The following is a 23,370-nucleotide window of genomic DNA, read 5'->3' as shown; positions in this document are numbered from 1 at the left end:
CTTCTTTCGTCTTGACTAATACATATTTTAATATTTAAATAGATAAAAAAGCTTGCAAATGTGGTACTTTCGCAAGTGCTACCACTGGAATAAACAAACAATAATGTGATAATAACTTACAAAGCTTGCAAATGTGGTACTTTCGCTAGTACTTACTACTGAAATAAACAAAAAATAATGTGATAATAACTTACAAAGCTTGCAAATGTGGTACTTTCGCTAGTGCTACTACTGGAATTTCCATCAGAAGATTTCCGTCTAACCATAATCTTTGTAAGTTTTGTAAATTTGATAGGCTCCCTTCAGAAATATGTGAGATTTTATTATCATTAAGGTGTCTGAAAAAAAAAACAACAGAGCTTTCAAAAGCATGTAAAATAAAATTTCAATTATAATATTAATCATACAAATAATTTTATTATATTAAAAAGCTTTAAAAAAACTGGAGTTATGGCTTGACAACTTATGCCTTATTGTCCGACATGAACTCAGAACTTGGTTAAACTGTAAAGTTGTTCTGTTTTAAATTCAAGTAGGTATATTAATAATTACGACACTATAAGGAACTTTATTTATCGTGAGACAAATTCCTTTTGTAAAAATGCTGTCCTTTGCCCACCGCGGATATCGAAACCCTATTTTGAACGTTAGAACTGACGATTTGTTTGTTTGTTGTTCGCTCAAAGCTACACGAGGGCTATCAGCATTAGCCGTCCCTAATTTAGCAATGAAGCTCTATAGAGAAAGCAGATAGTCATCACTACCCACCGCCAACTCATGAGCTACTCTTTTACTAACGAATAGTTGGATTGATGGATACACATTATAACGCCCCACGGCTGAAAGGGCGAGCATGTTTGGTGGGACAGAGATTTGAATCTGCGACGCTTGGATTGCGAGTCGAGCGTTCTAACCATCTGGCCATGTTGGGCTCCGTACTGACGATGGTTTTAAGTTTTTAATGTAATTATATTCTGTCAAAAATTAAAATATTCGAAACGTATTTACAAAATCATAATTAAAACATGATTATTTATTAAATGAAACATCACTAATGTTGTGTACTTGTTCTACTAATTAGTAATTTTCTGAAGACAATAACAAGTTCAGTAAATGTTTACAGCACAAATTAATACGATACAAGCTTTCTTTACTTTCCAATATTTCAAAATGACAATCAGTAAACAACTAGTTACGTCATTCATTAAAACAACTTGTCAGTTTCATTTCATTTCACTTACAGTATTTCTAAACTTGGAACCTCACGTATAGCTTCCTCCGGTACTTTCTCAAATTCATTGTTTCGAAGAGATCTAAATATTAAATAATAATTGTAAAGCTAATTAGCTTTCTCACGCACACATTTTGCTATGTATTAATTTTGAAAGATACGATTCTCCAGGTTACGAAAGTGAATTTCAAAGTCTTCGTACACGAATCTTATAAAAACAAATGAACAAGGGTTACTTACTTCGGTAGCTAAACTAACAACTATTACTGAAAAAAGAATAAGAGAAAACCGTTATAGATAATGGGGGTTGAAAAATACTAGACTACTAGGTTTGAATTTATTTGTGACATGATAATAAACTATACGTTAATAGATAGAACTAATCTTTGTGTTACACTGCTGACAACTACTGAAATCATCTTTATCACCAATAGTAAGAACCCTCGATTTTTATTCTGTATTATTCGACCTATATTCGAGTATATAACTAGTATTAATAACATAAATGTAACTTCAATTTCTATATTTATTAAAGCAAAAAGTATGCAAAAGTACAGGAAGCTGAGAAACAAAACTAATGTTATAATCACTTGTTCATAAAATTAATGAAAAAATAATTAATTAATTGAAAGATAAATTTTTAAGCACTCATTATTTTGAGAACCACGGATTTTAGCGTTGTAAGTTCGTTCACTTACTTCTGTCCCACTAGGTGACTTATTGTTTAGCATCAAATTACACAATTGTTTGTTTGGAAGTAAGTACAAACTTACACAACGAACTATCTGTGCTCTAACCACCACGGATATGAAACCCGGTTTCTAGGGGTGTTAGTCCGCAGACATACCGCCGTACTACTGGGAGGCAAGCTACACAGTCAACTACCGTGTTTCTCCGAAAATAAGACAGGGCTTATATTAATTTTCACTCCAAAATATGACACTAGGGCTTATTTTCGGGGGATGTCTTATTTTGATATATTAAAAAAATGAAGTTAAAAAGTAAAACTATTAAATTAACCATTTAAAATAAACTATTATTAAACTATTAAACTAACTGATTAATACTTAAACAAACTAATTAACTAACTATTAAACTAATTAATAAATTAATTTTTTTTATTTCTTTCCTCTTCCTGCCACTCTTAACTAGGGCTTATTTTGAGGGTAGGGCTTATATTAAAACTTTCCCCAAAAATCACACTAGGTCTTATTTTATGGGTAGGTCTTATTATCGGAGAAACACAGTATGTGTACCATGCCTACCACAGGTATAGAAACCCGGTGTTTAGCGTTGTAAGCCTTCTAACTTATCTGATTTACTGAGGTAGGGGTGATTCAAAGTACTGGGAAGGAAAAGTAAAAATGAATGGTTAGGCTTTGTTCTGGTACACAGAAAACATCATTACAAACGGAAGGGATTGTAATTTGCCTTAAGAAGTAATTCAACAAGTTGAATAATGAAAATTATAGGAGAAACAGCTTTGTAACATATATATGCTTCGTAATTGTTTCTGAATATATATATATAAACTTTTGTTACCATTAAGGCTTCGAGAAAAGAATTGCGAATACACAAACAGAATATATAAATAACAGTTGTATTGTTCAGTGTATGAACTAGCTTATTAGATTGAAAAGCTGATATAACTAATGTTACCAACAAGAAGCTTTTAAGCACGTTACGTTTGGTAAAAATTATTCATTCAAAATGATCAGCGACTTTCACTCAGGTTATAAAGGCCCTTCTAACCTTTGAAATTGAAGAAATACGTACGTATATATATATATATATATGTAGTATTTATGTATATTTTTCAATACTTACAAAACCTTGAGGTGAAAAAGACCTTCAAAGACCTTTGGCGGGAGGTATTTCACGATATTTTTTTCCAAATTTCTGAAAAGATTATTGACAAAAAATCTCAAAATCAAAATATCACTGATTTACCTTCGTCTTTCAAAAGGAATTTTATGTTATATTTTTGGTTAAACTCAGATCCTGATTCGAAGCTTTTTACATAGCTTGTAAAACAACGAGATACCTTTACATCTTACCATGTTAACAAGTTTTTCAGAGTAAAATTAATTATCTTTGATTTCGTATATTAATTCGAACGCGAGAAGGTATTACTTGTAAACCACAGCTGAGCAACCAACATATACATATCTACGATAGCGCGAAATGTTTTTTTAAAGAAATAAACGCTGAATAAAGTAAAACTTTAAAATCGTATATGAGCAAATAAACGATACATTAACTGCCTGTTTGGAAATAAGAACCGAATATGGTAGTAGCTGCAAACGATATTTTAACAATCAAAACATACCTATCTACATTAACTCGAACGTTTAGAAACAGAAGTGAATAAGGTAATACAGTCATGTGAAACAATTAGGAGACCCTATGAAAGCCTGTGTATTTTTGTAACAATTTTGGATAAATGGATATTTAATCTCAATTGTAACAATACTGAGAGATTAGTAATATAAATAAACAATTAAAACTGAATAAAAGACTTTTAATCTTCTATGGATATTTACTCGTAATCCGAGGGTCGCGGGTTCAATTGTAACAATACTCGCCCTCCCAGCCGTGGGGAGATGTGAGTCAATCCCACTATTCGTTGGTAAAGATAGAGTTGGCGGTGGGTGGTAAACAAGTCTTACACTACTAAATTAGGGAATAAAGATAGCTTTGTGCGAAATTCCAAAAACAACAACAACAACAAGGTCTTCTGTAAATGTAATTCTACAAAAATACATATTCTAACTGAGGAAAAAGTTAGGACCCCCCACCATTTATTCCCATTTAAAATGACTCAACTCTCATACAGGTGTATCACACCAGGTGCACATGATTAGAAGATCGTTATTCAGCATTTTGAATGAGGCTTGCCCTACTTAAACCTCAGACATTTAGTTTGTTGTGCTCCTGACTGCTGAAGTGAGAGTGAGCACCATGGTGAGAACAAAAGAGCTCTCTGAGGCCTTCAGAAAGAAAATTGTAGCAGCTGATGAGTCTGGTAAGGGATTTAAAAAATCTCAAAAGATTTTGAAATCAGCCATTTCACTGTCCGGAAAATAGTCAACAAGTGGAGGGCTTTCAAAACAACTGCCAACATGTCCAGGTCTGGTCGTCCAAGCAAGTTCACCCTGAGAGCAGATTGCAAGATGCTAAAAAAGGTCTCCAAACGCCCTAACATGTCATCACAAGACCAACAGCAGGCTCTGGCTATTGTTGATGTGAAAGTGCATGCCTCTACAATCAGAAAGAGACTGCACAAGTTTAACTTGCATGGGAGGTGTGCAAGGAGGAAACCTTTGTTCTCTAAGAGAAACATCAAGGCCAGACTGAAGTTTGCCAGAGAGAATGTAGACAAAGACCAGAACTTCTGGAATAATGTTCTTTGGACAGATGAGTCCAAAATTGAATTATCTGGACACCAGAACAGAGGACATGTTTGGCGTAAACCAAATACAGCATTCTAGAAAAACAACCCCATACCAACTGTGAAGCATGGAGGTGGAAGTGTCATGGTTTGGGGCTGCTTTGCTGCAGCAGGACCTGGACAGCTCACAATCATAAAATCCACCATGAATTCTACTGTGTATCAGAGGGTGCTTGAGGAACATGTGAGTCCATCTGTAAGAAAATTAAAGCTGAAGCGGAACTGGACCCTGCAACACGACAATGACACAAAACATACTAGTAAATCCAACAAGAACTGGCTGAAAACTAAGAAATGGAATGGAATGGCTGAGTCAAAGCCCAGATCTTAATCCCATTGAAATGCTGTGGGGTGACTTGAAACGGGCTGTACATGCAAGAAACCCCTCAAACATCTTACAGCTGAAAGTGTCTCTCTGCAGTTATTTCAGCCAAAGGAGGTAACACTAGCTATTAGGGGTAGGGTGTCCTAACTTTTTCCTCAGTTAGAATATGCATTTTTGTAGCATTACATTTACAGGAGATCTTTAAAAGTCTTTTATTCAGTTTTAATTGTTCAGTTATATTCCTATAATCTCTCAGTATTGTTAAAATTGAGATGAAATATCTATATATCCAAAAATGTTAAAAATACACAGGCTTTCATTGGGTGTCCTAATTTTTCACATGACTGTAGCTACAAATTATATTTTCTGATTCTCAAGGCGGCTGCTATGGATAGTAAAATTTTAATTAAAATAAAGTACAGAACAACGTTTCAACCTTCTCAGTCCACCTTCAAGTTTTTGTTTTGTTTTTTGTTTGAATTTCGCGCAAAGCTACACGAGGGCTATCTGCGCTAGCCCCCGTCAAATTTAACTAGAGGGGGAGACAGGTAGTCATTACCACCCACCGCAAACTCTTGGGTTCCTCTTTTACCAATGAATAGTGAGATTGATTGCAATTATAACGCCACCACAGCTGAAAGGGCAAACATTTTTGCTTTGACGGGGATTCGAACCCGCGACCCTCAGATTACAAATCGAGCGTTTTAACCACGTGACCATGACGAACCTCATCTTCAGTTTAAACAGCCATCTTGAGAATACCAAACTATACATATCAAAAGCCAAATGATTCAGTAAAATCAACAGACTGAAAAAAATCAAATAAAAGAAAAACTTATTTTTAGAACCATAAGTATTGGATGTCTTCATCGATTAACATTTTCGAAGCAGCTTAACAAAGTGTTGTGATAGCATAACACATGTACATTTCTAATTTATAAAACTCTTATGCAGCGCTACTAATGTTTTCATTTGGTATTAATTAAATATATACAGCCGATTGCACTTCAGAATGCCACGAATAATTTAATTTTTTTAGACGTTTAAATTATCACTAGCATACCTACAATACCAGTTTGACACATGCAGTGAAACGCGTGTTTATATTGAGCTCTAAAACTGTCGGGAATTTCAGCTTGATTGCTTTCGAATAGTGGCATAAACATTCTGTAGAAAGGTCTTACAGAGACAAGACAGCAGTGAAAGCTAGATCGGAATGACGTTTACTCTTTTTATTCCTTCACTAGTGACTGTGTTTTTTATTTATTCGTTGCTTAATCGTAGTTCAAGAATGTTTAATTCTTTCAAAATTTAACAACGCTTGTGTATATTTCCTCTTAATGAAAACCACGTGAAATGTAAACTCCGAATATTGGATGACGTATCTCATAACAGGTTTTACAAGTACATTTAAATTATTAATATTGTAACTTACTAATTACAACGCCCCCCGCTAGTACAGCGGTATGTCTACGGATTTACAACGCTAAAATCACAGGTTCGATTCCCCTCTGTGGGCTCAGCAGATAGCCCGCTATAAGAAAAACACACACACACACACACTAGTTTTAATCCTGTTGTGTTATCATTGTTACTTTCTACTCAAAATAAGTAGATGTTAAAATTACCTTCTATGGGGAGGCCCGGCATGGCCAAGCACGTTAACGCGTGCGACTCGTAACCTGAGGGTCGAGGGTTCGCATCCCCGTCGCGCCAAACATGCTCGCCCTTTCAGCCGTGGGGGCGTTATAATGTGACGGTCAATGCCGCTATTCATTGGTAAAAGAGTAGCCCAAGAGTTGGCGGTGGGTGGTGATGACTACCTGCCTTCCCTCTAGTCTTACACTGCTAAATTAGGGACGGCTAGCACAGATAACCCTCGAGTAGCTTTGTGCGAAATTCAAAAACAACCAAACAAACAAACCTTCCATGGGGAACTCTGGAGATCAAGTGATAATATTTGAGCATGACAATTACGTGATAAGGTAGAATAAGTTTATATAATTGTATTTTATTATACTTTTTAAGGTAACTTACAATTCTACGAAAGCTCTTAACTGTTTTAATTGTGTTTGTAGTTATTGCTTTCAGACTGTAAGAAACTTAGTGATTTGAATGTTCGGTGTATGAATCCGATGAATTACAGTTCGTGACTCGATGTCGCTTCGCTGCTGTTCGTTTACTTTAAGAGTAATTGTCAAATCTTTATATTGGATCAGACAAGAATATACGAGAATAAGGCTGTTGATGCTGTAGACTAGATTTCTTTCGTCTATTTTCTCAGTTTAAAATAAGGATGGCTTGGCATAGATAGCTCTTAATTTGATTTATGCCAAATCTATAAAAATATATACTGGCTTCGATCACCACAGCATGGATTCGTGGTTAGGACACTCAAGTTGCAATCTCTCACTCACCAGTTCGAATCCCATCATCAACCATGTTCATCCTTTCAGCCATGAGGACGTTGTAATGTCACAGGCAATCCAATTATTTAATTAGACCAGTCCAAGAGTTGACGGTGGATGGCGTTAGTTAGCTCTCTTCACTGTTGTCTTCTATTTCGAGTGGGTAGTACCACGAATACTGAGTAATTTTGTGCAAAATGAAACGCACAAAAAACACTCAGCGTAGGCCTACTTTTTCGACTACGAAGCCTGAAACTAACTTGCTTGGTATAGATGCACAGATTATCTATTATCTTGGTGATGAATGTTATAAAGTAGTCCTGCGAACGAGTTTTCTTCAACGAACTTTATTTAAAAATATTCTGCGAGAGTTAAATAATTTTTAAAGTTACAAACACTAGACTATTAAAATAGTTAATAAATAATGTTGAAGGTAAGACCATCAAGAAGTTAACTACAGATATATATTATATTAATGTGTGTGTGTATATATATAAACTAATCTCGTTAAAACGTTTCGGGCAATGCTGTTCTTTAGGTATCACTAACTGAGCAGTAACCAAAAATATTCTAAATCAAAGATCCTGTGACAACGTAACAAATAAACGTGTATAGGAATGTTTACAGACACCCGAAAAAATATTTTAGAAAACTTACGTACCCCAAACAGTAGTACCTTATTTTTATTTTTTAATTATTATTTCTTCTTTACTTTGGAGATCAGTCACCTTCCCACAACTGTTTGCAGGCAGTGAAGGGTTATACAGATGTGGGACGTTACGAGCTTCAGCACCCACATTTCGCTCTCCTAATTTCTATTTTTATGTCTATTGTTTCACCTTTCTTTTGTTTCTTGATTTGAGACTTGCGAATGAAAATTAAGAGTGATAGACGGTGTACCCCTACCGCAAAGTGAGTCCTATTTACGCAGTTACCTCTAAAACCTAGGATACATTTTATATCCCACATTATAACTTGTGCTCTGGGAACTTTTTAATATTAGTGCAGCGTTTTTTGTTTTTTAATTTATTTTTCTTTGGGCTTGTTTTTAATTTATAACACACACATACCTCTCGTTATATATATGCATAGATACATCCATATATGTACAGGTATGCATGCGCGCGCATATATCACCAACTATACATTATATTTAAAATGAATAAATAGGACATAATTAACTGTACAAAACCAGTTAATTGTGAAAAAAGTAAAGCGAGAAATATTACAAAAAATATAAAGTTCATTTCGCACATTGGTGTGGAAAGTCCCGGGATTAAAATTTTTTTTGTAATTTACTGCTATGTTTGTTTCCAAGGGCAATTTTGAAAAGAATTGTATTTGAAATGGTTGAGGATATGGTTGTACAAACTGAAGTGTCGGGCCACTAGTTTATCTGTGTTACAATTTATTATATCACTAAAATGTTCTCGGGTACATTCTGCTAAGACCCGGCATGGGTAGGTGGTTGAGGCGTTTGAGTCGTAATTCGAGCGTCGCGAGTTGGAACCCCCGTCGCACCAAACATACTCGCCATTTCAGCCGTGGGGGCGTTATAATGTGACGATCAATCCCACTATTCGTTGTTAAAAGAGTAGCCCAAGAGTTGGCGGTGGACGATGATGACTAGCTGCCTTCCCTCTAGTCTTACACTTCTAAATTAGGGACAGCTAGCGCAGATAGCCCTCGTGTAGCTTTGCGCGAAATTCAAAAACAAACAACTACAAGGATAGCTACATACAATGAAATTCGTGTCTGTTGAGGTGTGTGTTTTAATGTTAGTATATATTACTTAGTTTCCTATATTCGTATCGTGAAGGTAAGAAATGATGGGTGGACTTGTAAAATGTACATTTTTAGTGGTATTAGGTACCTTTAAAATGTGAAAAGTATTTAGAATAATGTTTCTAACTTGTTTGTTAGAAGTGTTGTATCTGAGGATGGCCTGGTACAGGAAAGTTTAGAAGTTGTTTCGGTGTGAAATGAAGATGAGTTATGGTCTCCATTGAAAGAGTTGAAAATATTTTACAGAATGTTGTTGGGTAGTTACAATCAAGAAAAAAATTATTCTATTTTTGTTGAGTTGGGCGGGCATTAAAATCATCAGGTTCACTACACAGTTTATATAGCCTAATTGACTGGATTTCTGGAATGTTATTTTTATATGTATGGGGTGGTTAGAATTATTAAAGTGCAGACTCTTGTGAGTATCTGCAGGTTTATAACGAACACTGCTTGTTTTCTTATCAGAAGACATAAAAAGAAGAATATTCCAGAATGATAGTGATGAATCGAAAATGTCATGCGTGTAAGACAATGAAGGATGGAAGTTACTTACGTAATGTACAAATGTTTCTAGCTCGTGCCCGTGAAGATGCCAACATTGTCATCGATACATGTTTTGTAAACTAGGAGTAAGGGACTATCATATTGTGTAAATGTTGTTGTTGTTCTGAATTAAGCATAAAGCTACACAATGGGTTATCTATGCTCTGCCCACCACGGGTATCGAAAACCGGTTTTTTAGCGTTGTAAGTCCGCAGACATACCGCTGAGCCACTGGGGGGGGGCTGTGTAAATGTGTGTTCTTCAATATATCCAACGAAAAGGTTTGCAAAATCGGGGCCCATTTTAGTTTCAATAGCCATGTCGTTAGCCTGTTCATTGAATTCATTATTAAAATAGAACCTTCTGCATTTTAAGAACTAGTTCTGCTAAACGGATCAAAGTATTATTTGAGGGGTGAAGTTCAGGATGTTTGTTGAAAAAGGTGTCTTAAAGATATTAAACCCTCCTGCTGTGGTATCGCAGTGTATAAAGATTTGATGTCTGTAATAAATAAAAGAACTGAGTCTAGTTTGGGGTTAAACGTAACAGTGTTGAAGAGTCTAAAGTTATGATAAGTGTCGTTGGTGTAAGTGGAATCTAAATAGTTGTATATAAGTCCAGTTGGAGCACTACAAGTAGACATATTGGGTAAACCAGGGTGGTTGAGTTTATGAATTTTTTGATACAAAATAGAAAACAGCAGTTATAGAGTCAATAATTGGTGATATTACATTTCTACCAGACATAGGTAGCTCCTCAGTTTCACCCAGTTCGTTGGCAGTGTAGGTGATGACTCGAAGCAGTGTGTACCATAGTAAGTCATTCAAATAATGTGATACTTCCTGAAGGTAAACATCTTCACCTTATGCGACCACACTTCCTCTTTCATCTAATAGTCTGATATAATATCATCTCTAGAACGAATATTTTTCAAGGCTTTGTGTTATTGTTTTGATTTAGGCACAAAGCTGCTCAATGGGTTATCTGTGCTCTGCCCACCACGGTTTTTTGCGTTGTATGTCCACAGACATACCGCTGAGCCACTGGGGGCTTTGCGTTGTTTATCAGTGAGGTTGTCCTTAAAGGTTCTGTGTTTTGAAGTTAAGTTTCTTGATCTCAGTACGGCATTTGCCTGTATAATAATCAAGTGGTGTAAATAACCCACTGGAAGGGGTAAATAACCACCCACTGGAAGGGGTCCATCAGCTGAAAGTGTGTTGTAGGATCTTCAGTGGTTTTTACCATTTTTGTTGGTTCTGCTTCTGACAGATTTTATTGGTCTTACCTGACCTGTTGGTACGAAAAAAATATTGGATGATAAATAAATAGCTCACAGTTACGTTTTAAGAAAAAAATCACTCATGCGTGATCAGATGGGGGCAAATTTAAGTCCTGTATTTAAGCGCTAACCCTTTTGCATTTGACATGTTAAGGTCAGGTGAAATAGTTAGGACGTTAGTTTTACTGGATTTTTTTAAACATGTTATCTTCTGTTAACGGTGGCTGCAAATTATTTGGATACACAATTCTAAGAGTTTTTGTTTTGTGTTCCTTTTGTCATGAACAACAAAATAATAGTTTTAAGAATATTTTTTGTAATATGCACTTGTTTTTCGGTTCTCATATGTGCTGGTTCATACAGTTTCCGAGGATATTAACTTAAATCTTCGGACTTTATATCACGGTTGAACGAAAACATTTAATAATATCTTTCAAAAGAGTAACTGATGTTTTATATAGACTGTAGTTAACAGTTAGCAAATATTTAAGGTCTTTGTGGCGTAAGAAATTTTAATTTGCAACCTTTAGTAATTACGAGTTCCTTTAAAAACGTGAAAGTGAAAATTATATGGTTTCAGTGCCTAGTTTTGGAAAATGTGGAATGAAACAAAAGAGTACCGGTTTCAAAGATGAGAGACGTTTGGAATGTAGTGGTTCCATTATTTCGGAACGGTGTTTAATGTTGACCTATTTTATATTAGGCATAGTGTTAGGGAGAGGTATATATATGTGTATATATATATATTTGAGAGAAAATGATTACATTTTAATGAAGTTAAATAGTAAAATAATTAAATCAAAGGTAAGAATTGTTTGTTTGTTTTTGAATATCGCGCAAAGCTACACGAGGGCTATCTGCGCTCGCCGTCCCTAATTTTGCAGTGTAAGACTTGAGAGAAGGAAGCTAGTCATCACCACCCACGCATAAGGAAAGACAGCGTTAAAAACAGCAAGTCGAAAAATTTGATTAATTACATAATTTGTTATTTTAATGCAAAAACAAGCCGAAACAAAATAAAACAAAAAACACCATTCAACTGAAAATATCCCAGGGTATACGCTACAATGTGGGATTATAAAATGTGCCCTAGGTTGTGGAGGTGACTGAAAAAGTAGGGCTTACATAGCAGTGGGGATACACCGTATATCAGTCTTAACCTTCATTCGCCAGTCTCACATAAAAATAAAGAATAACAACAGATACAGAATTAGAAATAGAAATTCCTTTCACCTTCCCACAGCTGTCTGCAGGCAGTGAAGGGTGATACAGAAGGTGAAGGTCCACCTTTCGAAAGCGCTCGGGTTATAGGGTTTCTATTTCATTTTTATCAAGACTTCTTGGATCTATGTGTTTCAGAGCATCACGAATAATTTCGCTCTAACATACTAGAGGGCTACTTGCGCTGGCCATCCCTAATTTAGAAGTTGTAGACGAAAGAAAAGACAGCTAGTCAATAACTTCTACCACCAACTCTTAGATTACTCTTTAACAACTATAAATAGGGAATGAGCCTTCCCCAATGGCACAGCGGTATGTTTGCTGACTTACAACGCTATAAACTTGGTTTCAATGCCTAGGTTGGGCAAAGCACAGATAACCCATTGCGTAGCTCTGTGTCTAATTACAAAGAACTTGAATTGTCGTCACGTTAAAAAGCCTCGATGACTAAAAGGACAATCATTTTCAGGGATGCGATTCAAAAATCCTCAGCTCGTGGGGTGTGAGTGAAGGGCCCTAATCACCAGGCTATGGAAGATCTGATTTTGAAGTTTTTGCAATAAATATTTACAAAATCTCTGCAATTACGTATCAAAACTGAGCCTTGTGGTGGATTGAAACGTCTCTTAGTGTCTCAGCCTTAAGACTGAGGGTTTATAACGCTTATATTCGGGATATGATACCTGCAATGAATACAATCAGATAGTTAATTGTTTAATTTCTTTGATTAAACGAAATAATTAAGCAAAGCAACATAAACATTGAAAACACATGCATTAAAAAATTGCGCATTAAACGTTTTGGTGATGTAATACGACACATCAGTGAAGGGAATATTGGAAGTAATCTTGGCTTTGTGCCAACAGTTTTTATGCTCTAAGAGGAGCCTTTATCGGCAACATTTGAAAGAACGTAAAACGTGTTTCTGATCACATATAACTAAAATGCATCTGGCAGTTTAATCAGTTGGTTGTACATGTGTGTGTTATGAATCTGTAAAATCAATGTACGTAAAGTTAAGTATATGATAAACTTTGATTAGTATTTGTAGTTACAAGTAACAACAACAAAAACTTTCACGGGAATACACACTGATACCATGGTGAGATGTGCAACGAAATCTATGAATATAAATTCATACTCACAAGTCTTCTAAAAGCGGAAGATGACGAAATGCGAAGTTTGGTAGTTCACTAATGTAGTTGGAGCTGAGATCCCTGAAACGAAACAAAATCATGAACAAGTAGGAAAATGGAAACCAGATTCAAAGAACATAAAAAGTCACCTTCGCACGTTTTTGAACACTGCAAGTCAAATAAACACAACATAACCACAGGAAACACACAGATACTGAGTAGGGAAACAAATACAAACAAACGTGAAGTCAAATAATCCCTATTTATACAAGAATTCAAACCAAAATTAAGCCTATACTAAGGAACACATTTATATGCATATATTAATTAATAACGTAACATTTAATTGCAACGCTCCCTATAATCTAGCACCCGTTTATACAGTCGTCCATAAGACGTGCCCAGCAACGAGCAGTTGCAAACTCTCTTTGTTTTAACTTGAAAATGTTTTTGTTTGTTTCTTTGGAATTAAGTACAAGACTACACAATGGGCTATCTGTGCCTACAACGGGTATCGAAACCCGGTTTTTAGTGGTGTGGGTCTGCAGACATACATACCGCTGCTGCAGTGGGGAGCTACCTGAAGTAGACCTAAGAAGGTCGAATCGTTGTCTGTACTTCATTTTAATTAAAGTTTTAATATCCATACCAGCTGTCTTTAAAATACGTCAAACAAAACCATTTTTCAAAGTTACAGAGAGCTGGCGAAACATGAGATACTATACATTTGAAGAAGGAATTAATCGTTCAAACTTAAGATAATGCACGCTTTTTTTAACTTGTTTTTCCGACTTTCAAATAAGGCGTAATTAAAAATAACATTTCAATCTCCCGCAGCACACTTCCCATTCGGCCTTTCGTTTACACCAAAACTCATTAACTGGGCTGGACTATGAGAGATAAATGGTATTCTGAAACCTTTTTATATATATACATCACAAAGATTTCAAAGTTATGGTTTAGAAAGAAACTAGACCAAACTTTAAAAACCCATACGCCTAAACTTTATAATATAAGTCACATAGACTACTTCTCCATCTGTTAGTGTTTAAATAATAATCTTAGACGGAAGAAATATTAAAAATGGAAAGTTCAAAATTTATCTTTTAATTGTAATGACTTCTCCTTTGTAGTTCTGATTTAGTTGGTTACTGATTTTAATGCAAGTTTCTTTCTATCTTCTATATAATATGCTGGTGATGTTTCTGTAACCCTAAATTATGCGAAACTGGAAGGGTGTGTACGTGTGTTTTTCTTACAGCAAAGCCACAGTGGGTTATCTGCTAAGTCCATTAAGGGGAATCGGACCCCTGATTTTAGCGTTGTAAATCCATAGACTTACCGCTGCACCAGAGGGTGACAAAACTGAATGTACTTGCGCTTTCCGTGTAAATCTGCGATAACTACGTTCTAATTAAAATTGATTTACGTAGTTATAAAAAAGTTCTAATTATTAATAAATGCTCATGTTCCTGAGTTCCAAACGAATTCGTATATTAATCAGCTAAATTAGTTCTAAGTATCAGTTACGATTCCAACTATAAACAAGTTACAAGTATGAGATAACAACTCATATAAATGTATTATCACCATAAACAGTTATCCAGACAATAAAGGAAACTTCCGGTTTGAAAGCATCAATGTTGTTATAAACAGAAATACAATTAGTTAATCCTTAACTAAACAATTCTAAATGTTTGTTTTCATGTTGTTCTTTTCTGACTTGCTAAACCATCTAACTGTAAAATGTTTTAAGATTGGATTCGATATCTAAGAGCAGAAACTAAGCAACTAAAAGTATTATCTAAAAGTTAATATTTGTATTCAGTTTAGTTGGATAGTTTTTAGTTTCTAATCACAGAAAATACACTTTGGTTAATACTTTTCGCAGATATACAGAATACACTATAGTTCAGACGTGCAATACATTGATAGGTAAATAATTAAAAAATGAACATGCATAGGAAACGAATTGTTATTATTTTAGAATGAGACGACTTTCCTTATGACAACCTCAAGCTCACTTAAAGTGATTTTCAGGACTATAACTTTCAGAAATATTATTAAAATGTTGATAATACTGAATGAAACATTGTAAACTATTCGTTACCAAAGTTTCTCATGAAGAAGAAGGGGTATAGATGTAAAAATCATCTTCTTGATGAAGATGAAGATCAAAATCCTGCCTCATTTGATACACAAAGTGCGATTTTTTTTAGTGTAAAAAGATAATTTTACCTTTGAAAACTTGAATATTTTCGAACGAAAACAACTTACGTAAGGATGAAAACAATTGTTTCAAAGTAATCTAAAACAGCACAGTATTCTGTTGAATAACTGTTTATTATAATTATTCTGCATGACAGTGTTAAAAGAATACCCTGAAAATTCCTATATTATATGATGAAAAGTTCTCTGATTAGAGCTATCATTAATATCTGATGATAGGAAGTTCATAATGTCGAAAAATATGTAGTTTCAAGAAGTTTTGATATAAAATGATAAAAACAAAACGAAAGGTGGACCTTTTTCTTTTAACAGTAAACAGTTTACCCTAAAAGGAACGGTCCTCCCTCCGAAAGCGCTATGGATATAAGGTATTTATCGTTTTAAATCATCCGAAACGGTTTTTAGTTACGGCTGCGTACTACAGGCTCAACAGTGAGGAAATGTTCACCGTTCAGACAGACCAACAAGTGCAACTAATATTGCAAATAAAACCATCTCACTGGTCTTTGTTACATTTGTGTAGAAATTTTATCACAGCTGCTGAATATTTTCCATCATTGCATAACATTGTTAGAATATTAACCTTTCTTGCATATATACACTGCTGGCCCAAAATATTAAGGCCAATGAACGTAAAGAAGAAATATGCATTTTTCGTTGTTCGACTCGATCACTTATTTGAGTAGAGCTTCGAAAGATGACAATAAGAAAAGAGAAAATAAAAAAAAAACTCTTTTAGCATTTCATATGAAAAATGTGAACATTATGAAATTAGCCTAAATACTAGCTGGTCAAAAGTTTAAGACCATACTAAAACGAAACGTTAATCGGTAAACACGTAACGAAATTTAGTCATGTGTGTACAAGTACAAGCATTAGCGTTGTCAACATCTCCCACTGACATCTCCTGTGTTACATTGGGTAAAAACATGGCAAAGGCTAAAAAGGTGACAGAGTTTGAACGGGCCATGTTGAGATTGGGCAAAGTAAAACTGCTGTTGCAAATTTCTTAAAAGGCCCTGAAGGATACGGAACGAGAATTTCAAGTGGTCAGCCCAAGAAAATTTCGCCTGCGTTGAACAGGAGGATTCGACGGACTGTCCGTCACCAGCCGATCGTCGAAACAGATTAAGGTCCTTACGGACGCAGAATACAGCTCAAGAACAATAAGACGGCATCTACGAGAGAAAAGCTTTAAAAACTGTAAACGTCTTCAATGGCCACGCCTCCTTCAACACCACGAAACAGCTCGGTTAAACTTTGCTGAGAAGCACCAAACATGGGATGTGGAGAAGTGGAAGAAGGTTTTGCTCTCTGATGAGAAAAAATTTAACCTGGATGGTCCAGATGGCTTCCAATATTACTGGCACGATAAGATATCCCACCGGAGAAATTTTCTACACGATACAGCGGATGAGGTTCCATCGTGATCTGGGGTGCTTTCTCCTTCCATGGAACAATGGAGCTTCAGGTTATACAGGGGCGTCAAACAGCAGCTGGCTACATTGGCATGTTGGAGAGAACATCTTTATTGACTGAAGGCCTCGATTGTGTGGAAATGACTGGATCTTTCAGCAGGACAACGCTGCAATCCACAATGCCCGCAGGACAAAGGACTTTTTCATGGCGAATAACATGATTCTTTTGGACCATTCAGCATGTTCGTCCGAACTGAACTCCACTGAAAATGTTTGGGAATGGATGGCAAGGGAAGTCTATAGAAATGGACGACAATTTCAAACACTGCATGATCTTCGTGAAGCCATCTTCACTACTTGGAATAACATTTCAGCCAGCCTTCTGCCAACGCTTATATCAACCACGTCAAAGCAAATGTTTGAAGTAATTCGCAATGACGGCCGTGGAACTCGCTACTGAGACCTCTTGTTGGGCATTTCCTACCCTGTTTAGGACTTCTTTTTTAGTATGGTCTTAAACTTTTGACCAGCTAATATTTAGGCTAATTTCATAGTGTTCACATTTTCCCTATTAAATGATAAAAAGGTTTTTTTAATTTTTCACTTTTCTTATTTTCATCTTTCGAAGCTCTACTCAAATAAGTGGTTGAGTTTAACAACGCAAAATGCATATTTTTACTCTATGTTCATTGGCCTTAAGTTTTGGCCAGCAATGTGTATATATATATATATACCTGCGGTTTGGGAACAATTTAGATAATTTTTGGTTTTAAATGTTTCACTTATTATTGTCAACAGTTTTTCACTTGACATATTTTGTATATAATCCATAAGAATAATTGTTTTCAGGATCTGATTTTGATGTTAACCTTCAATAACCTCAGTACCATTTTCTCAGTTTAGGCCAACAACATGCCTTACCATACCACTAATTATTATTTCCATGCTAAACCCATTTAGTTTGCTCGAATCGTAATCCAAGTGTAGCGGATTCGAATCCACGTTACACCAAACATGCTCGCCTTTTCAGCCATGGGGCGTTATAATAATCCCACTATTCGTTAGTAAACGAGTAGCCCAACAGTTGACGGTGGGTGGTAATGATTAGCTGTCTTCCCTCTAGTCTTACACTGCTGAATTAGGGACAACTAGCGCAGATAACCCTCGTGTAGCTTTGCGCGTAATTCAAAACAAGCCAAATCTTTCATAAGTAGTAACTCGTCCAAGATTGTAGCCAAACATGTCATATACTCTTACGCCTTCTAAAAGGGGTCGATGCTTGGATGTGACTTTTCTATGTCGCAACTAAGGAGGTCCTATATCTTTTCCTTGTGTTTTGTACGAACAACTGGACAAATTTTCATAAAATCTAATAAGTACTGTCATGAATATACTATTGATGAGTGACATTTGGAATTAGGGGTTCGAATCGTACCTCGTATATCATCCTCGAAAGTTCCCATGTCGTTTCCTAGCATTGAACGTACACATTAGCTCTAATATTAATAATGAAGCTTAAAATAAGTAAGCCAGTTTTTGTTTTTATATTATATTCTTTTTCTGATTACAGACGTCTTTCATCTTACCAGTTTATCATAAAAAACTAGATACTGTTATCTCACCGTCTGACTTTACTTTAGCGTAGTTTTCTACTTCAGCTTCTGCCAAGTAGTATTATATTATTAAAAAGAACAACACTTAACCCACTTGTTTTTGTTCAAATAAAAAAACAAACTTAGAAACAAATTGCACTATTTTAGGTAATATTTGATTTTAACTTTAGACATTTGACTGATATATGGCCAGAGGAACATTTGACGTCACTTGTAAGTGCATTAGGTAATGTTAAGAGCCTTTCTGTAAGTTCAGAAAATAATTTGATGGTTTCTATAACACAGGCTGGACTATACGATTTTATGACTGATTTAGTGAATCTGTTAGAGTTTATTATTTAGTTAGCGAAGCTGCTTGTCTCTTTGTCCATTAGCTCAGTTTTAGGAATAATGTATTCGTGTTTGATTTAGAAGCAAAATAACAAAATAGTGCCATATACACGAGAGAAGTAAGAAAGTAGGTGAAATAGCTTTTACTCTAAAGTTAGGGCTACCATCATACATTATTTCAGCTAATTTATAAAACTTTTAAATGAAGAAATAAAGTGCTTTCTCTATCCCTAACTGGAATTATCTTAACTTTTTCTCTTTGGTTAAAGTAACAAAAGATGTTGTTGTTTTTGAATTAAGTACAAAGCTACACAATGAGCTATCTGTGCTCTGCTAACCACGGGTATCGAAACCCGGATTTTAGCGTTATAAATCCGCAGATAAACCGCTGAGCCACTAGGGGGCGTATCAAAAAGAAATTGCCAACTATTATGATAGTAATTTGTTTTGACCACAAATTAAGTAACTACTTTAATACTGAAGCGATTTTAAACCTAAGATTTCAGGTCATCACATAAGTGTTTTCCAATTTTTTAAAACAAATATTTTGTATACAATGTACAATATTGTATATACGTATATACAATTCCATATACGTATGTTCATTTGACGTGTAAACCTAGACAAAATATTTTTTTTTCTAACTATGGTCAAGTTTAATTTTTGAAAACTATATTTGAACTTATTATTAATAAAATATCTATATCAAATAAAAATGTAAAATTCATAGATAAATTAATTGAAATGCGCAACTTTTTCTTTGCTTTTTTCTGTAATAACTGCTTTTATTTGTAGCAAATGCAACAGAGAACCAAGCGACGAAACACAGTATATTATAAAGTGATGTCCGCTTTCTAAGTTATCTATTTCAAACATTTCTCAATGAGTACGTTTCAACTTCATTTTTGACGAATTACAAAATCATATTTGTGACAAAGAGCATCGTCCACCAAGATGGGCGAAATTATTTACTTTTTTTGCAATCAAAGTAGTAAGCGACATAACAGTTTCAAGAATGACCTGGAAGATTAAGACATTCGACTAGCAATCTGAGAGTCGCGGGTTCGAATCCTTATCTCCACTTCTTTGTCTGGAAGCGTTATAATTTGACAGTCAATACAACTATTTATTGGTAAAAGAATATCCCAAGAGTGGGTGTTGTTGACTAGCTGCTTTTCCTCTAATCTAAGTTAGGAACGACTAGCACACATAACTATTGAATGTTTTTGTGCGAAATTCAAAATCTAGTCCATATCCAAATTTCATTGTCCAAAAATATATATATAAACACACACGTAACATGTCAATATGATATGGACTCAATTTTTGGTTCGTTTAAACATATTAATACAATAATTCGTGATTTTAAAACTTCTCTTCATTAGAATGTATTTTATAATATGTTTCTTTTTTGAACTGTGTTTCATCTCCCTCAGCTATCCCCACCCCCAATGACGCAATGGTATTTCTGCGGACTTAAGCTACTAGAATCCTGGCTTCGATACTCGTGGTGGGCAGAGCACAGACATCCCACTGTGTAGCTTTGCACTTAACTACAAATTGATAAAAAAAATTATTTCTTAAAATTTCAAATTTGGCGTCTCCCTCTCAGCCGTGGGAGCGTTATAATGTTACAGTCAATCCCATTATTCATAGGTAAAAGAGAACACGAAGAGTTGGCAGTGGGTAGTGATGACTAGCTGCCTTTCCTCTAGTCTTACACTGCTAAATTAGGGACGGATAGTGCAGATAGCCCTCGTGTAGCTTAGCGCGAAATTCAAAAATAATAAAACAAAGTTAGCGTATCTGACGATATGTTGCACACACTTGACTATATAAAACGACTGAGTAAAATTGTGTGGCTTATTAGTTTTCATGGGAGTTTGGATGCATACGAAGTGTGATATTTATTAATAATATTTGTTTAGTTTAACAATACCTTATAAAAAATTAAATTTTAATCTTATGTGCTGAATGTCTTATGCGAGATACAGAATTTAATAAAGTTTTAATATTTTGTGTTGTTATTATTGTTGTTTGGGCTAAGTAACTGATAAGCTTCTTTCTTGTGTTCCTTGATGGGTCAGCTGTAAATGTGCGAAAGTAAAACGCTAAAACATGGTAGGCCTAATTCCTCGCAATGGACACGGCAAATAACTTAATATGTTTTTGTTCTAAAACACCCAAAAAGTCACCACGTGCTTTTTTTTTACCTTGAAAAGCAATAATAAAATATCCATGAACGATTATACATCAGCTTGAGGCAAGCAATATCTATCATTTTAAAAATCGTTCTGTTTTATCGTTCTAAGAGTTCAACTTTGACTCCTCAGAGCCTGAAAACGGTCTAAAGATAATTAATTTCTCACAATAGCCTTTTAAAACTCTTTACTCAAATAAAATCCAATAACAATGAAAAGTTTTACGTATAAACGCGATATGTTCAGGAATCAGTAGAATTGGCTGGTATCGTAACTCAACAAAGATTAAATAATAAAATACAAGTACTATGACTTTATTGTATATTGTTCATCGCCAAAATACTACAAATTCCGTAACAATAGGAAATCCCATTGTTTATTGTTGTGTGTGTTTTTTTTGTAGTTAAACACATAGATCTACATTGGGCTATCTGTACGGTCTTGTTGAAGAGAAACCTACTTGAAAAACAAACGTATGTCAGAACAGCTAGTAGGGGTATTAACACTTTTACTAATAAAGCAGAGAACAACGTTTCGACCTCCTTAGGTCATCTTCAGGTTAACAAAAAGAGTTTGCAACCAAACGTTGACGTTAACCTGAAGATGGTGTAAGATGGTCGAAACGTTGTTCTCTGCTTATCAATAAAAGTGTTAATACCCGTACCAGCCATTCTGAGATGCATTTTTCTTTTTTGCGCTTTCAACCACGGGAATCGAAATCCGGTTTCTAGCTTCGTAAGTCCGCCGACATACCACTGTGTCTTGTTTGTTTTTTGTTTATGAAATTCGCACAAAGCTACTCGAGGGCTATCTGTGCTAGCCGTCCCTAATTTAGCAGTGTAAGACTAGAGGGAAGGCAGCTAGTCATCATCACCCACCGCCAACTCTTGGGCTACTCTTTTACCAACGAATAGTGGGATTAGCGAGCATGTTTGGCGCGATGGGGATGCGAACCCGCGACCCTCAGATTACGAGTCGCACGCCTTAACACGCTTGGCCATGCCGGACCACCACTGTGTCACTGAGGGAAGAGGATAGCGTTAAACCTTGCAAAAGTCTTGTAATTTTACAATATTTCATCACATTGTATAGTATTTAGTAGATTGTGTATGTCATTGAAACAATTTCTTCCTGATCGTGATTTCTACCAGTCTTTTTAAAAGATGTACAAGACATTTCCCATAAATCGATGGTTGTTTTAAATCTAGAGTCACAGTTTTAATTCTAATTTAAACTAGAATGAAATAGCAGAGCAATAAATCGACAAAAAATAAGAAATTCAAATTTCATATAATTCCTAAGAACATTGAACTTCTGGAATTGTGGTGCTACTTTCAACACCACTTTGTTGTAGATGATACTGTACGTGTACATTGATTACCCTTTAACTTTTAACGCTGTAGCTATTTGTGTCATAAATTCACCCATACCAGTATAAACTAAAAATAATTTCTTTTTATGACTACAATCAATAGTATGTAGGGTTCGAACCGTATTTGGTTCTTAATCGCAACATATTTCCCTTTTCTCTCTCTCGATTTGTTGGTTTTGTCTCACATATCTCGGTCTCTCTTTTTCTTTTTTACATGGCCAAGTGTTAAGAGCCCTCGACTCGCAATCCTAGGGTTATAATGTTTCAATGAATCTCACTATTCTTTGGTACAAGAGTAGCCCAAGATTTGGCGATGGGTAGTAATGACTATTGTCTTACACTTCTAAATTAGGAATGACTAGCACAGATAGCCCTCGTGTGGCTTTGCGCGAAATTCAAAACAACAAACACTCTACCTCTTTCTTTTTTTTTATCGTTGGTCGCCTTGTCTACTGTATATGTTTCTCTGAACCACGTCACACACATCTGTTTTTCCTTATATCGGATTAAAACGTTTCAGCTTAATATGGGCTCTTTTTTTAGCTTCCCAAACCGAGGAACTCACTGTTCCAATAATTCTTTAACCACTTACTGCAGTAATCCCTTAATCCTTGAGGAACAGACTCAAAGTGGACTTCTTTTATATCTTAATCAGTCCCAGTCTCTTCTTACACTGACATGGTATTAAAGCTTGTTTCTGTTTTCTCTGGTCAACCCGGTTCGAATTTATGCGTTACAATGAAATATTTCACACAATTTAACTTGTATGTGCATTATAAGAGCGACACTTTAGCCACATTAAGAGTGAGTTATCTACATACCTAATCC

At 35.3% G+C, this 23,370-nt stretch overlaps 1 protein-coding gene across 2 annotated transcripts in view; it reads right to left on the bottom strand.

Annotated features, from left to right (window-relative positions):
- Nucleotides 1–23,370, bottom strand: part of LOC143244543 (uncharacterized) — a 90,010-nt gene that overhangs the window by 30,640 nt on the left and 36,000 nt on the right. The window contains exons 2-5 of one of the 2 annotated variants that reach the window (XM_076489431.1): nt 13,389–13,460; nt 3,059–3,130; nt 1,242–1,313; nt 195–338 (exon numbers count right to left, since the gene is read on the bottom strand). In XM_076489431.1, coding sequence (XP_076345546.1) covers nt 195–338; nt 1,242–1,313; nt 3,059–3,130; nt 13,389–13,460 — 360 coding nt within the window. The remainder of the gene's footprint in view (nt 1–194; nt 339–1,241; nt 1,314–3,058; nt 3,131–13,388; nt 13,461–23,370) is intronic. The other variant, XM_076489442.1, reaches the window with a different exon arrangement.

This window comes from Tachypleus tridentatus, chromosome 1 (genome assembly GCF_004210375.1).
Source record: "Tachypleus tridentatus isolate NWPU-2018 chromosome 1, ASM421037v1, whole genome shotgun sequence".
In the NCBI taxonomy this organism is placed as follows: domain Eukaryota; kingdom Metazoa; phylum Arthropoda; class Merostomata; order Xiphosura; family Limulidae; genus Tachypleus; species Tachypleus tridentatus.
Note: the sequence above shows the minus strand (reverse complement) of the source record. Positions and strands in the feature narration are given on the sequence as shown.